The 17,188-nt window shown below is 39.9% G+C and overlaps 1 protein-coding gene, 1 long non-coding RNA gene and 1 pseudogene across 3 annotated transcripts; 2 read left to right on the top strand and 1 right to left on the bottom strand.

Annotated features, from left to right (window-relative positions):
* The first annotated feature begins 1,555 nt into the window (after positions 1-1,555).
* LOC309491643 (threonine synthase-like 1) lies at positions 1,556-8,633 on the top strand (annotated as a pseudogene). Its single transcript has 2 exons — positions 1,556-2,650; positions 7,121-8,633. The product of its transcript is annotated as a threonine synthase-like 1 (transcript).
* A 2,027-nt stretch (positions 8,634-10,660) lies between these two features.
* LOC309491642 lies at positions 10,661-12,990 on the top strand. Its single transcript, XR_014203224.1, has 3 exons — positions 10,661-10,726; positions 11,435-11,658; positions 12,284-12,990. It is a non-coding gene; the product is annotated as an uncharacterized lncRNA (long non-coding RNA).
* A 575-nt stretch (positions 12,991-13,565) lies between these two features.
* LOC309491641 (uncharacterized protein) lies at positions 13,566-15,791 on the bottom strand. Its single transcript, XM_082190699.1, has 5 exons — positions 15,341-15,791; positions 14,984-15,075; positions 14,767-14,846; positions 14,538-14,659; positions 13,566-13,843 (listed from the first exon to the last, which is right to left on the bottom strand). The coding sequence occupies exons 1-5, from the start codon at positions 15,343-15,345 to the stop codon at positions 13,807-13,809; spliced, it is 336 nt and encodes a 111-aa protein (XP_082046825.1). The 5' UTR covers positions 15,346-15,791; the 3' UTR covers positions 13,566-13,806.
* Between the last annotated feature and the right edge of the window lie 1,397 nt (positions 15,792-17,188).

Raw genomic sequence — 17,188 nt, 5'->3', positions numbered from 1 at the left:
ACTCACAGAAGAAACATACTGAGGTAAAAATTCTAAATGTTGTTTTTTTATTTATTTATAACATGTGATATAGTTAAGTAACATAACATGGCGGGAGCTATTTTGCTGAATATTCTCACGATTGCAAATGTTACATTGATTTTAGTTCAATAAACAAGTAGTTAATATTAAATTATTTCAATTACTTAGGTTAAATATTACATATACGTATGCAATATAATGTGTATTTCCATCACAGGTTTGGTCTTAAATTTAATTCAAAGTGGCATTAAAAAGGTCTTAAAAAGTCTTAAATTTAACTTGTTATCTGTAGACACCCTGTATTAACTGGCCGGAATTTTGAGATCGCAATAGACGTGAAGGACTATAATGCGTTAAGAGCTCGCTCAAGTACTGCGGAGCTAAACCATTTAGTGCTTTGTAAGTAATCAGCAGTATTTTAAAATGTATACAATGTTTAATAGGAAGCCAGTGCAGTGTTGACAGAACCGGGCTAATATGGTCATACTTCCTGGTTCTGGTAAGAACTCGAGCTGCTGCATTTTGGACCAGCTGTAATTTGTTTATTAAGCGTGCAGGGCAACCACCCAGTAGAGCATTACAATAATCTAGCCTTGATGTCATGAACGCATGAACTAATTGTTCCGCATTTGTCATTGAGAGCATATGACGTAATTTAGATATATTTTTAAGATGGAAAAATGCGGTTTTACAGATACTAGACACGTGACTTTCAAATGAAAGATTGGTATCAAAGAGCACACCCAGGTTCCTAACCAACGATGAAGACTTAACAGAGCAGCCATCAAGTGTTAGACAGTATTCTAGGTTATTACGTGAGGGAGTTTTTTGTCCAATAATTAGAATCTCTGTTTTTTCAGAATTAAGTAGTAGGAAATTACTAGTCATCCAATTTTTTATATCAGGTATGCATTCCGTTAATTTTGTGAATTGGTAAGTTTAGTCTGGGCGTGAAGAAAGTCCTACTATTATTCCTTTCAATAATTTGTTACATTAAGATATCACAATGCAGAAGAAAAGATCTGTCTATACTTCCGTTTCATTGTGACTTTTAAGGCCCTGTTCTAAACGGCACACTTCATGTGCATCTGTGGTGTACCACAAGACTGCAGGGTGTCCCATTTGTCATTTTAGGTTTCAGAAGGAAGCAGACTTACACCCGACAGACAAAGCAGCGTTATGTCATGAAAGCGTGGAACTGGAGAAAGACGTCGAAGGCCTAGGGTTCCATTGGGACGGGCTGTGTCTTTATTAAAACAAATCTTTACATAGATTAAACCAATAGGCCTTTATCTCATTTCCTGGTTTTGGAACGTTCAAAATCACCAAGCAGTGTACTCGCACTTCCGGTGGTTAAGTAGTTACACCTTTAGATGAAAAGCAATTTAATCAAACCATTAAAATGGAATCAAGAAAACAAAACAAAAAAAGAAACTTTTGGCAGATGCTAGAGCGAAGTAGTCCAGTGCAATAACCGGAAGACGCCGTACACTGCTTCACGGCTACTTCCAGCGTTCTATTGTGTTGCGATAAAGGCCTATACAATATCCCTCAGTTTCACAGACAAGTCTTAAGATAGTCCCAGACTAAAATGTATGTTTGAGCTGTTTTAACTAAAAGCATCTTGCACTGACATATCTTAAAATATGTCAGTGCCATTGTTTTGTTTCAAGATGCACACCAGTCATGTTTTTTCTAAGACACGTTTATTAAAGCTACTCAAATGCTCTAATTTAACTAAGGCCTAATCCTGGCTTACTCTAAGCCCTGTCTGTGAAACCAGGCCTAAACATTACATTTTGTATTTTAGCAAATTATCTGTAATCTACTGACATGATTTTAATTCTGAAACATATTTCTGCTTCCTAGATTATTTGATCTTTTTTCCAAGATGATCCCTGCAAGTTTCGGCCAGCTGTTGGCTAAAGTGAGCAAGCTGAGGACCCACCTGCTATTTGCTCCTTCATACTTCACTACAGCACGGCTATCAAATCAAAACTCTAAACCGCATGAAAGAAACATTCTCCTCATGGGTCCTCCTGGAGCAGGGAAGACCTGTGTAGGGCGGATTCTGGGACACAGACTAGGTATGCCTGTTATTGATATAGATGACGATGTTCTCGAAAGGACGTGGGGAATGAGTGTGGCAGACAAGCTCTCTGAAATTGGTGGTGATGGTTTTATTGAAGAAGAAGGTAAAGCAGTGTGCAGGTTTGCAGCCACAGGAAGTGTCATCTCTCTGACCGGCTCCAATCCCCTGCATTCGGACGCCATGCGGCACCTGAAGCGCTCTGGACTGGCCGTGTACCTGGATGTGGACACAGAAGATATCATGCAGAGACTCTCTCGAATGAAGGTGAACAGGATTGTGGGTCAGGATGCTGGTGTTTCTATGAGAGAGATATTACATTACAGGAAGCAGTTTTATGAGAAATGGCTAGATGCGAGAGTCCTTTGTGGGACGGGAGACTCCGTGGAGGACGTGGCTGATAAAGTCCTGAGGACCCTGCTCAGATATGAGGATTCAGAATCAGAGGTGTTTGTTTCAACGAGGAGCCAAATGTCAAGTGACCCCAAGTTCTTCAGTGATGTCGTCATAGAGGGTCTTGCACCAGATGGAGGGCTTTATGTCATACCTGTCAAGTATCCCGTTTTGGCTGGGAAAGTCCCGTATTTTACCCTTCTTTCCCGCCGTCCTCCCGTATTAGTATTTACCCGTAAATCTCCCATATTTTAACCTGCGTTATTAAAAAAAATTTGTTTACGTTTTTAAAAAATACTTTTTTAATAATTATTAAAAAATAATAATACCCCGGGCCCGGGCGGAGTAAAAAAAAACAAAAAAACATTACCAATCTGAGCTCTGTCACTAGTCTCGCGATAACTGCCACCTGCAGTAGCCCTCTGTAGGTGGCAGTTGTCGCGAGGTTAGTGTGTGAGGTCAGATGATGAGTGACAACGCGGGAAAAAACAGAAAAAAAAATACAACTGAGACGAATGATGGACGCTACGACCTTCTCGGAAGGCACTCCTGCCAAAAAATCTAAAATCGCATGTAAATACTGTGATCAATGGGACGGCGAATTTAATTTTCTGAAGAGGAGCAGGGTGGGGGACAGTCACGCGTTTTGCAAGTTTTGTAACTGTGATTTTAGCATCTCACACGGGGGAAGGAATGATGTTTATCAGCACGAGAAATCCGCCAAGCACAAGCGCGGGCTAGAGGGACAAAAACATGCCCAGGCGATGTCAGCATTCGTGACGAGAAATGCCACCGATGCAGACCAGGTCATACGTGCAGAGGTAAAAATGGCAATGCTGTGTGCCAAAAACAACATTCCTTTCTCCTTCCACGATGACTTCAACAAGTGTGTAGCTGACATGTTCCCGGACTCTGCTATTGCACGAAAATACTCAACGGGAAAAACTAAGGCTACTCAAATCATCAAAGGTAAGTTAGCTAACATACCTATCTTTCTTACTGCTGGGCTACTGTACGTTTGCTAAAACGGTATCAAATGGGTTTGAAATGTGTTTGAATATTCTAACATTTGAGCATAGGCGTTGAGTTCGGTGGGGACATGGAGGCGCCGGCGAGTGAACTGGAGTTTGTCTCATAAATGAACCGAAACTCAGCGTATAATGCACATTCCCATTCACAGCGTATTTAGACACATTTAGACGTCTTATGAATGACTTAAATGAACAACTAGCCTACTAGTCGACTAGAAAAAAAACTTTTAGTCGGAAGCAGCCCTTATTCCACATATTTTCTGTGTTGAGCGAGCGACCCTGCGCGAAAGAGAGAAAAAAATGAATGCGTCATTGTACCCAGCACTTCTGAAAATGCGCTTCCGAATGCGTCTCTGTACCCAGCACATTTCAAACCAAACTGACGCCCATGCATTTGAGCATTAACCCATGGCATGTGTTGTAGGCTAACTTACTAGCTAATTACTGGACACTCAACAGGTGCCATAGCAGCAGAACTAGAGGACGAGTTGGCCAAAACATGCCGATCTCAGCCCTTTTCACTGATGTGCGACGAATCGAACAATAGAAAAACAGAAAAAGAATTCGTCATCCTGACTAGACTCTACGATGAGGCCACTCTGCAGGTCTCTACAAGATTCCTGGAGATGCCTACATGCAATGTAGGAAATGCAGAAAATCTGTATGAAAAGCTTAGTGAAGCATTAAGGTAAGGGGAACTGCACTGTGTTGTTGACATGTTTAGTAGATTGTATTTAATTACAACCTTACATTTTGTCTGAGACGTTTTGTGGCATTTTTTTCCTGTTTCCAATAGAAAAAGAGGCATCCCATGGGATAACCTGATTGCCTTTAACTCTGATAATGCGAGTGTTATGAAAGGCCGCCATAACTCGGTCATCAGCAGACTGAAGACCAGCCAGCCCCACGTCCAGGACCTTGGCTGCATCTGTCACCTGGTACAGCTGGCCACTGGCTGTGGCATCAGAGCAGCCCAGGTACCAGTGGAAGACATCCTGGTGGGGATATACACCCACTTTGATAGAAGGTAAATGCATACATATAGGCCTGCTATTTCTCTCACCTAATGTTGTGTGTTACAATGTAACAACATTGCATGTGGCTAACTCATGCACAAGGTAGCCTTGTAGGCCTGCAGTTCATATTCTTTACACACACACACACTCACTCACAATTCCAACCACTAACAGAGTAATTTTCTCTCTCTCAGTGCAAAAAGATGTGAAGTCTACAAAGAGTTTGTAGACTTCACTGATTCAGACCACCTGAAGCTCCTCAGGTACTGCAGCACCAGATGGCTGAGTCTGTTAACCTGCATCCAGAGGGTGCTGAACCAGTGGGATGCACTACAGGTAGGATGGTAACTCCACTCAGCAGATATCTACACAGTTTACTATGCTATATTTCAATTTTAACCATGTATTGCCACCCTGTATCTCTATGTACTGTAGGCCTACTTTAACAGTCATGAAGAGGTGGAGAGGAGTGTTAAAGTGCGTGATCTGGCAAGCCATCTGCGTGATCCAATCGTGAAGACCTACTTCCTGTTCCTGAGTGCTGCCCTTAAGCCTTTATCTGAATTTAACATTGCCTTCCAGGTGGGTGTCAATGATATTGAGTGAATGAGTGAATAATAGGATATAACTAAATGTTTGTGCTTATTGTAGCATTCTTATTTCACTGTTATTTTGTTGTGACCATTGATATTATCTGCAGTCAGAGGGAATACAAATTCACAGACTTGAAGAGGAGATGTGCAGGCTGATGAAGAGGATCATGGGCTACCTCATACCAGCCAGAGCAATCGTGGCTGTACCTCTCAGGGAGGTGGAGTATGGAGATGGACATCAGTTGGCTGATGAAGATCTTTTTATCGGAGCAGACACAAAGGCATTCATGAGAAGCGCTGAGCTCCCTGTGTCAGCCGAGAAGAAAATCTTTCAGTGAGTATATTACCCAGTAGTTATATTATGATATCATCTTTTAACAGTATGAGAGTATAGGCTGTAGTGTGCCTAAAATATTACCACTAATGCATTTTTTTCACTCTTATGCTGTTGTAGAACTGTGAGAAGCTTCTATGAGGCAGTGCTTAAGAAGATGTTCTCCTCCTTTCCCCTCGACCATCCACTCCTGAGGGACCTGAAAGTGCTGGACCCTGCAGCTCGTCTTAACATAACTCCAGGGACAGGTAGATAATAAAAACAGTTTCCAATAGGCTTTATGCCCAGCTCCACTACTTACCCTAGCAACCACCCTAGCAATGGTCAGACACACCTGGATTAATCAGTTTGTCCAATAATGTAAGACAGGAAATAAAGGAGCTGGCTTAAGTTCAGGAAGTAATGCAGTTGTGCATAAAGCCTATTGATATTAGGCAAGGCAAGGCAAATTTATCTGTAAAGCCCATTTTTTTCAAACAATTTGTCTCAAAAGGCTTTACATCGCATCATAACAACATCCTCTGGGGACAGTTCCCCATTGATAACCAAACAATTAATTGGCACAGTATACTTGATACTTGTTTAGATCTGCAATGTTCAGTCAAACACTTGTTTTACTTTACAGTGGAAAGGCTAGGGGCCCTGTTCCCTCAGTTGATGTTGAAAGAGGATAAGATGAGAGAGGAATTCACAGACTATCAGGTGACAGATAGTAAGCAACTCCCCCAAGAAGAAAGAATCGACAGATTCTGGGGCCTGGTAGGAAAGGACATGAGGTTCAGTGAGCTGCCAAAACTTATGAAGGCTTTACTATGCATTCCCCATAGCAATGCAAGTTCAGAAAGGGTGTTTAGCATGGTACGAAAGATTGTTACAGAGAATAGGATGACGTTAGACAACAGAACTGTTTGCGCTCTACTCTCATGTAAAATTAACCACTCTGGCCCAGCCCACAAATACACTCCTTCCAAAACAGTCTTAAAGAATGCAAAGTCTGCTACAAATTTGTACAACAACTCACTAAAAGACTAAAGAAAAGTTATGTGAAATGAAAAGGAAAAACTGTAAAACAAAAACAATATGAAATGAAAAGAATGTGTGGAATGAAAATAAAATGTAAATGTAAAGACAAGCAATGTTAAATGAACAGAAAATATGCAAATAAGCCTTTCAATAAAATGCTCTTCATATATACCCTTTTGTGTTTTCATTTAGGATATAATGAATGTTCACAGCATGTCAATGTCAACAAAGGTAGGCCTATCATTGGCTTCATGCACAGCTGCACTACTTCCTGAACTTCAGCCAGCTCCTTTGTTTCCTGTCTGCCATTATTGGACAAACTGATTAATCCAGGTGTGCCTGACCTCAGTAGTCACAACAACAATAATCAGACACACCTGGATTAATCAGTTTGTCCAATAATGGCAGACAGGAAACAAAGGAGCTGGCTGAAGTTCAGGAAGTAGTGCAGCTGTGCATAAAGCCAATTGTAGTTTAAAAGTGGTGATTTTAGCTTTCTTGTACACCTGTCTTAAAATGTAAGGGATACTGGAGCTTGGTTGGGGTGGTGGGACTGCTCGCGGTGGGCGCCGGAAAATTTCCCTTATTTTCATATCCAAAACTTGACAGGTATGCTTTATGTACCAAAAAAAGGTTTCCCCAAACTGGAACCTTCAGAATGGTTGAGAATATCCAGCCATGCCACGAGAGCTGTGGCCATACTGGAAAACTGTATCCATCCTATGGATGTGTCCCCTGTAGAATTGAGCACAATGGTGTGTCGTGCTTACGGCCAGAACTTCGCCGATCAGTCGGTTGTGCCTCTAAAGCACCTCACTGATCATCAGTATCTTCTAGAACTCTTTCACGGCCCAACTGCCTCGTTTAAAGACCTGGCACTGCAGTTGATGCCTCAGCTGTTTGCCCACTGCCTGCCACAGATGTGCAACTACCTGATTCTAGTGGCCACATCTGGAGATACCGGAAGCGCGGTGCTGAACGGCTTCAGAAATCTTAAAGACAGTGACCGGGAGAGGATCGGCGTGCTTGTGGTTTTCCCTGAGAACGGAGTGAGTGAGATTCAGAAGCTACAGATGACAGGATTTCAGGAGGGCAATGCCAAGTCCATCAGCGTCCTGTCCAATTTTGACTTCTGCCAGAGGAGCATTAAACGAATGTTTGGGGACTCGAGCTTGATCGGACATTTAGCTGTGGAATATGCCACGGTTCTCAGCACCGCAAACTCGATAAACTGGGCCCGACTGCTCCCTCAGGTGGTCTATCACTGCTCGGCGTACATGGACCTGCTTAGAAATCGCACGCTGACTTTCGGAGACCCCATTGACGTGTGCATCCCTACCGGAAACTTTGGCAATGCCATGTCAGCCCTGTATGCCAAACAAATGGGAATACCCATACGGAAGGTGATCTGTGCATCCAATCATAACTGCATCATATCCGACTTCATCGCTAGTGGCAAGTATGATCTCCGCAACCGGAAGCTGCAGGTTTCAAACTCTCCTGCCATTGATATCCTGAAGTCTTCCAACCTTGAGAGGTTCATCCATCACGCTTCCGGTGGGGATGGAAGTCTTGTCAGAGATCTGTGTTTGAATCTAGAAAGAGAGCGCATCTTTAAAGTGTCGGAGACTTTACGGCAGAAGATAAATCTGGAACTTCAAGCTGGTTGGTGCTCTGAAGAAGACTGTTTGAGGGCCATACAGGAGGTGCACACTACAACAGGCTTCATAATGGACACTCACACAGCGGTTGGGAAAGTAGTCGCCGATCGTATACATGACAAAACCTGCGATATGCTCCACTGCACCTTGTGATATGCTCCACTGCACACCACGGGAAGTTTGCTCCGGCTGTCTTAAAAGCCCTTCAGTGTCAAGATATCCCACCGGATCCTGTTGAGCAGTTGGATAAACTCTGCAGCATTGGAGGCCGAGAGCAGATGCATGACGCTCTGCTGAAGTGCATGGGAAACAGTGGACATCATCCACATAAAGTATGTCAGGCTGACTATAACAAGCTCACAGATGAAGTAGAAACTATGATACAAGACTCATTTCTGAGAGTCCAGTGAAACCTGCAGTACCTGCACATGTCCACTTGATGGCAAAGTCTGTCAAGAAACCCCAAACATTATACTTCCGTCAAATCTAAAGTCATGAGATATAGTTCAAATGCTTTTCATGTAAGTCCATAAACTAGTCTTAATTGTATGCAGCGCCGGCGGTATGGGGGGGCATTAGGGGGCAATGCCCCCCCAAATGTCTTTTATGCCCCCCCAAATTGAATTATGATATAATTTACAAAATAATATCAGTTTAATTTACATTTTAGTGAGAAATAATAAAAATATGTCTACAAACTGCTCATTAGCTGAAAATATAATAAAGCTTAGCCAACATAAAACCACAGTGAGGAAACCCCCCTGCCGCCCCCCCAATCACTTGCACGTTAATACATGAATGAAATGAATTTCAGTTGGCGCAATATTCCTGGCTGCATTCAAAACAAAGCAAACAGATGAAAACTGTCCAAAAATGGACATTAGAAAATGGTTCAAAACCACAGTTTCTCCTTCCACGTCGATTAACGATTCTGCTGACCCCATACAACAAGACAACGACAACAGCCCGGCTAACATTTGTGACTCCGTGGCCGAGTGGCCGGCGGCCGTGAATGGAAGGACGCTGTTCTCAGGAAGTTCCAATCAGCTCACAAGCGGCGTCTTCAGCTCTTCTAACTGCAAATTAAATTTAAAGTTTCATGCTGGCCGGTTGTTAGTGTATTTATCTAACTGGCATTATGTACTGTCAAAGTTCACTATATTGTGTGTGTTGTCACGTTATGTTGTGATGATGAGACTAATAATAGTTTAGTAGGCCTATTTAGTTCAGTTTTGCGCTGACCATTGTCCTGAAATGTCACTCCCGCGGCCGTGGAGAAACAGTTGTTTTAGCCTATATTTTCTTGTAAATGGAAATTGTAGAATAATCTCTGTGTATGTTGTTGGTGTTTTTAATTTGTTTTGATGAAGGTAACTAACGTTACATGATGCTTTTTTAATAGTAGGCTACTGTGAACGCTTATGTTAGAGCAAAGCAGAATAAAGATGTGTAGCTTTTTTTCTCTCTTCCGCCAGTGAGATAGCAGTTAAACTACTATCCTGACCTGTCAGTGAGAGACTGTGAGCATGTTCGTTAGCTTTGTTTATAATAAAGCTGTGGTCAGAGTCGGTCTTGTAATTTTTTTGTATAGGCCTATTTAACCCTTATTTAATCAAATTTCTTAAGAGTTGCACGTCTTGCAACAATGTGTAATGGTTTATGTGTTTATTGTATGGGTTGCATCACTTCATGGTAATAGCTAACAGAAAAGGCAGTAGCAATAATAAATATAGGATATCTGATATCCGAAAAAAAGTCCCCATACCTAGTGCCCACCCATTGAAAATAAATGCCCCCCTGCTGAGCGCAGTCTGAAGCCGGCTCTGATTGTATGAATGAATGAATGAATGAATTCATTCATTAATTGTACTTTATCATAATCTCTCAGATGTTTTATTAATTTAGTGTTGATAACTTTATTAAAAAAGCCTGTTTATACTGATAGTGGCTTAATTGCTGGCAACAGCAAACAGTCTACAGTTACATAATGAAATATTACTTGGTGGAATTATTCTTTTTGAATATTATTAATAAAAATCATTTATTGATCATTTTTATTCCTATTGCTGTTGTTGACATGTGTAGCTTATTTCTTTAAGGGTTGAAATACAAATAAATAAACTGACAAGGCAAACAAAAAGTTTTTCCCTCTTGAAGAGATAGTTCATCATCATTCACTCAAACACTCATGTTGTTCCAGACCTCAATTACTTTCTTTATTCTGTCAAACACAAAAAAAATACAAATAAAATAATAATATTGAGAAATTAATCCGTTTTTTCCCCTTCATGTAGTAGAAGTCAATGGTAACCAAACCGGTTTGCTTTATCAACATTCTTCCCAATATCTTTATATATATATATAATGACTGAGCATCCTGGATTGAATCCTGTTTGTTTAAACGTGTATTCTCTTCAGAATGCATACATTTATCGAGCCGACTGTGGAACCTTACCCTGGTATTCCAGAGTTCTCACGAGAGCACAAGTTGAGTTTGCTCAGCGAGTTAGATTTAGGTCTGGATTTCCAGGCTAATGGAACCTTGCGTCTACGTGGAATTGTACAGTAAGTGTCGATAGTGTTTTTAAATGTTATGTCAAGTTTTTATATTTGATTAAAGTTTGAAAATTTTAATGCAGGGCTATATAATATAATAATATATTTACATCTACAATCAACCTACACATACAGAATTATGTAATTATGTAATGTTACTGTACATGTAAATGAATTTTTTGTACTTTTTGTATGTATGTGAAAAGCCCTTCTAGGGACGGACATTGCAAATTAGCCTTGGCTATAAATGTTGTAGTGTGGTACAGGTTTATTGTTCACATGTGTCCCTATTAAATAAAATTAAATAAATAAAATTAAATAAATACTGACTGCACAAAAGTAAAAACTTAGCTATATTCTGAATTGCAACCATGAAATTGACAACACATATGGCAGAACAAACTTAATATTTATTAATATCACAATACACTCTGCAAATACAAGAAAATTATTTCACAATTTGTATAAATAATTAGTGGATGGATCTTACTTTATTCTTGTAATTAAATAAACATTGCCGATTCTACAAAACCAATACATACTGTAAACAAACTAGTGAATATTTGACATTTTATATACAATAGTAAGAAATAACTTCAGGAGTCTTCATAGAATTATAAGAAAGCACAAAATGAAGCATAGGCTGTGCTATAACAAAACAAAACAAAGACATTGCTGAAAAATAAAGTACTATCTGTACATGTGCCTGTGTTTTAGTCGTTACAGGTTTCTGGCACATCGCTCCTTTGTGAGCTGGTGCTGGGGTTTCCTTGGCCGTCGGGTACGTGTCGTGATTCCAGCCTGTGTGGTGATGAGGGTTCGCCGTGAGTTTCCAGATGATCAGGGCAGATATGTTGGTTTCCTACCAGCTGATGATTGAATCTGGACACCATGGTGGAGATGACCTCCTCCTTGTCTGGCCGCTCATACTCCGCACAAAGGTCTGATAGTATGGGTATCTTAAGTACCTCATCCATGTATGGAGCAGGGTCCACAAAAACATGCTCAAATATTAGGTCCTGCAGGTCATCTAGGTACTCTGTGCAATAAAACAAAATGTATTTATAAATGTATATCCTGTTGATGATGTTGCTTGTGCACGACCAGCATTTTCATTGTAATGAAAGGTTCAGCCAGGTTTAGTCTGCAAGTGCACAGACACAATTCAGGAAAATAGCCTATAGTGATGTAAAGTTATTTTAACAGCAGTTCAATTACCTGCACAACATTCCAAGAAATGGGAACACCACATTTTTTGGGGCAAACCGTAGAATGTCACTATGAAATGACTCCAAAGATGAAGTCTGGTGATGTGGACTTAGTTTGGTGATGTCCCTCAAAATCCGCGTGTTTGTCATCACTTTCTCCAGCTTGTAGAATGCCTGAGTTCCTATGAGAAATGATACAAAAATTGCATTAATTACAACTAATAACTTTAATTTTAGGTTATTTACACTTCGACTAACAGTCCCTTTTTTACATTTTGTCGTGTTGCATAAAAATAATATTTGTTTACAGTATCATACTGGCAACAAGCCACTTGTTTCTATCTCTGCTTCCCTTTAGATGATGTAGACGAGCAGGAAAGTTTGGATCCTCTGTGTACGTTCCTGACATGGTTCAGAATCGATTTCCATTTTGCCACTCTTTCTGGTCCAGTGGTTGAAGATGATGCAGTCCAGTAAATGTGGTTTTTAATGCTTCTCTGCCAGTTCCGTAATTTTTCATCTTGGAAATGTTTTCAAGTTTCCTCACAATCCCTGTAAATAAAAATATAGACAAGCATTTTACTGCTGAGAATAAAAACAGTGATGTTCACAGTTTGCCACTACTAAATATTTGTGATATGCCTATAAACTGTCACAATTTCTTAATTTTCATATTATACCCACTTATAAATCTATGTTATTGAATAAAACCTTTTTCGATGTGCCACACATCATAAAACTGGTTGATGTTATGTTCTCTGAGGCAGAGTGTGAATTACCCCACCATAATTGGGGGGGGTACTGCTCCTTCACTTCTTCTATGACCATCATGGTCCACTACCATATCAATCCCCACCGTGATCGCCAAGTGCAACATGTGTTGTGCAACACACATACAAGGTCTAAACATGCGACAAACTGATAATCAGTATAGGCTACAGAATATCTCATTGTTATTATATATCCAAAAGAGAACTGTTTTGATCAACTCCCAAAAGTTAGAAGTTAAGTGCACTGAAATACCATTCTAATTACTAGTAAATAGTAATACCTTTACAAGAAGCCTATTGCCTATTTCAGGGTTTTCCTTTCCTGGTAAAATCATAATAATTTATTTTAATAATAAGATAATAAAAATGTGTATTTTTTTGTAGATCATCATATAGCCTAATGTGTTTTCCACAATTTTTTCTGTTGGTGGAGATTGGTACCTCTAGGGGGGTCCGGGGGCATGCCCCCCCGGAAGAAAATTTTGTACATTTTAAAGATAAATTCATTAATCTGGTGCACTTTGAGTCGCCCGAATCCACTATTAAAAATAAAAAAATCCACCCGCAAACCGCCTATATTCTTTGATTTAGATATCTGCATCTGATCATCACATTACAATTATTCAAATTCTTAGTGTTAAGCATGATAATCTGGTAACATCACACTGAAGTAGGCTGATTTAAAATGAACATTTATTTAAAATAAAAGTTCTTCTTTTGGCAAAATTACATTTCCTTAATAGCCTAAACAGAGGCTTTACTCCCTTCAAGCTTAAATTGTCAATGTTTCATTACATCACTGTTTGAAAACACTCAGAATCATTTTTTTTACCTTTATAAAGGGCATTTTCCCCTAATTTTATTAAATGTATGCTCCATCTTTCATTTCAAATTCTTAAATTTGATAAATATATTCAATTAAAATAATTAGACACTAGTGTTGCGATTCAGGAGGCAGAGACAGATCCATATGCAACAATGTTTATTGACCAGTTAAGCCAGGCAAAACGAATAAGCCGAATGGCCAGAATCCAGGAACGGGCAGGGGTCGGGGCAGGCGGCAGACGACGGAATGAAGAGACGGGCAGAAGTTCAGGGCAGGCAGCGAGAATCAGAGTCCGGGGAACAGGCTTGGGTCAGAAGTCAGGCTGCAGACAATCGAGGAAACAAGTAAGGCAAGGATAATTCAGGAAAACGCTCAGACATGCAACACAGGCTGAAACAATACTTCGCACAGGACGCTGAGTGAGTGAGTAAGATATAGTATGAGTAATCAGTGATCATTCAGAACAGGTGCAGCGTAATCATAAATGATCCATACTAGGAGAAGTATGCAATGCTCTTAGTATTCTGGAGAGGGCGCTCGAGATTGAGTACAGGGAGAATCACGGAGACTGGATGCCGTAACAACTAGGCTGTTACCAATAAAATTAAATCATTTACATTGAAAAATGATAACTATTAAATTAGATTATTTTAAATATTTTTGAATATACAAATAAGGAATGTTGAAAAGAATGATACTTTATGAAACTAGCGTTTTGTCATTCAACGTTGACACTTGCTTGAGAAGGTGAAGTCGTTCTCTATCTCCTTCTAGCCACGGTGGTTAAAAATGGTACGGTCCACAATAGGGGTGTCTGAAATCGCTTTACATTAAAATGTTCCTACAGTGAAAATAGGAGTTGACTTGTATTGTAACTGTAATTATATTTTTTTCACAATATCAGAAAAATTATCTGACCCCCCCCAAAACTGATATTTCTGTCCCCTACTGGGTCTTCATTGGGGGGTATAGTACCCCCCAGTACCCCCTGTAATTCGAACTATGCTCTGAGGTACTTTTGTATTTGTGGGTGGCGGTCAGTTACAATACACTCCAGAGTAACACCACGAGCTTCCAACAGGGCAAGGCTCCTCTGTAATCCTTTTTCCATGTGGTAGCTTCCTCCCACTTCGTTACTCTGAAATAGACAAGAATAGGGAACGAAACAATCATCTTAGACAAACCAGAAGTTTTAAACTTCTCAAAATGTACTTTTTTAAAATACTGATATTTCTTCTCTCCCACCTGAACCAGCTCTGGTGTGTCCACAACGGTGTTGGTCTGAAGGTCCATCAATGTATAGCTTCCAAACTTTGCAGAGTGGCCTTTGAAAGTAATATTACACAAAGCATTATTACCACGAGTGCATTGAATTCAGTTAGATACTACCTATGCATGTTATGCTTCATGATCCGGAAAATACCCGAGCATCCATGCATCCTTCTTATTTACAACTATGTACCTGGTGAGTCAGCCCTCATGTCACCTCCAACGATGACCCTTTCCCTTTCACTCAGGCGATCTAGCGTCTCATTTTGCCATTTTGCTTGAGCACTAAGAAACAAAAACTCGTACTGGTTAACAAATATTAAATACAAAAGTAACAAAATATAATAATAATAAAAATAATACAATTCTGAACCAGGGTTGTTAAACTCAGTTCCAGAAGGATCAACTTTTTTAATGAGCCTTAGAGAGTTGATTAGCTGCCTCAGGTGTGTTTAATAATGATTAGAGGTAAACTCTGCAGTGCTGTGGCCAACAAGGAACTCAGTTTGACACCCCTGTTCTAAAACAAATGCACAGTTTTGAAACTTACGACATGTCTGCTCTGCTGTCTCCGTTAAAGTTGTGTCCGTCTCTGCTGGATCAAATGTATAATCTTGCTCTTCAGGTGCTACTACAGATGATGTGTCCATTAGGGTTTCTTCGTCATCCTCTTCCTCCAGTTCCACACGAGGTCTCTTTGATGGCCACTTTATAGGTGTAGAGGTCCTAAATATTAAACCAGCTGCTGGTGACAAACTGTCAATGTCTGAAACTGTATCTGTCGTCTGGACACCTGTAATATACAAAGTAGTTGTGTGTTACTGTTATGTGACACTTATTGTGTAACAAGACTAGTTATAGGTCCTCTGTATAAGCAGTATCATGTAATACATAAACATACCTGAACTCCTGTAGCGAACATGAAACGTCTTCATTGATGACTGAGTACCAACAGACTTGGTCAGCGGTTTTGCGTCTGTCTGGCAAGCAACATCTCTGGTTTGGCTGCTCTGTTCTGATGTGCTGTCCTTAACAAATCAAGATTCCACTATCAGCGCGATAAAAAAATAACAACATAGCTGGACTCATGGTGCTATCACATGCTATCACAAACTTTATAAGTCTAACATGTTATTATGAACTTGACAAATTCAAAGGCAATTTGGAAAACCAACGCGTAATACATACTTCTAGATGTGTAGCTGGATCACGAACAGTTGGCACTGCTACATCCTTCAGGAGCCATTTTTTTGCAAAACCTGCTTTATACTGAGCCTCATTCAAAAAGCTGTCCGGTGTAAAATGATTCGAGCAGACATAAACGAATTTTGGTAGAGTTGAGGGAGCATTTTCTTCAAAAACAAACTTAATCCACCTCGTCTTCAGCGGTTCAGATTTCGGGAGTAAATAGAGAGAGGCTATGTGGATTATTACATCCAGCCCAACGCTTGGGAGACATTCTCGTCAGTGCAGCGATGGCGGATGTGATGCCCGGAGAAAAATCTGTGGAAGCAGTTTTCCAGGATCTGGAGTGGCCTGAGGATGGAACATTTCAGATATCAAAAACAGTTTTTGTTTTATTTATTTTTTTATAATATTAATGATCAATGTCAGTGGTCACATCAAATTGTTACTTTGGTTTCACTTTATCTAGATCCATTGTTTTATTTAAAAAATGTCAGCGCTGGTCGAGAAAATAATATTATAATGGGGGAAATAATTTTAATATTCTGTAAAAACAAGCCTTATTTTTTTGTGGAAAACAAGATAATACTTTTTAAATAATGTTGGAGAAATAATGATTTACCATTATCATATAGTATCAAGCGCTATATAAATGAAGGTGATTTGACTATAACAAGAACATTACAATGAACACAAATTTGAAAATCTCACTACAAATAATCCAGAATTTAAGACAAAAGATAATAATCCTACTCTGCTTGTTACACTTCCACACACCTGAAACTGATCGAGTGAATCTCCTCAGCTTCTCCAATCTAGCGTAGTGTACGAACAAACCATGGATGTTGTAACATCTGCTCCAAGCTGGGGCGTTCAGCTGGATCCAGAGCAAGACACTGTCCAATCAAATCCCTGCAGTCTGTACACATTTTAATAAGGAGAGAGCTGGTTAGTCATGACCATGTGACCTGGCATTTTTGAAAACAGCGATGCTCTCGGTGTACGTTGAGCTACAGTATATATAAAAATTCTGACACACTATAACCTTTAACTTTCTGTACAACTCGTTTGCTTTATGTGTGTTTATCAATGTTATCATCATTATTCACTCACGTTTGGATAAGTTGGGGTTCTGAAATGTAACTTCGGCTTGTGTGATTTCCGTTCTATTACGAAAAGGAAGACAAAAGTTCGACAACTCGTACAGCAACAC

This window comes from Leuciscus leuciscus (genome assembly GCF_965113295.1).
Source record: "Leuciscus leuciscus genome assembly, contig: HAP1_SCAFFOLD_399, whole genome shotgun sequence".
Classification (NCBI taxonomy): Eukaryota; Metazoa; Chordata; class Actinopteri; order Cypriniformes; family Leuciscidae; genus Leuciscus; species Leuciscus leuciscus.
This window is presented reverse-complemented; position numbering and strand designations above follow the sequence as displayed.

What these genes read in the sequence shown, in the direction of transcription:
- LOC309491641 (XM_082190699.1), bottom strand. An exon ending in ACACACCAGAGCTGGTTCAG is followed by an intron (nt 14,660 to 14,766) that starts GTGGGAGAGAAG and finishes TGTCTATTTCAG; the next exon opens with AGTAACGAAGTGGGAGGAAG. An exon ending in CGCCACCCACAAATACAAAA is followed by an intron (nt 13,844 to 14,537) that starts GTACCTCAGAGC and finishes GATTGTCTGCAG; the next exon opens with CCTGACTTCTGACCCAAGCC.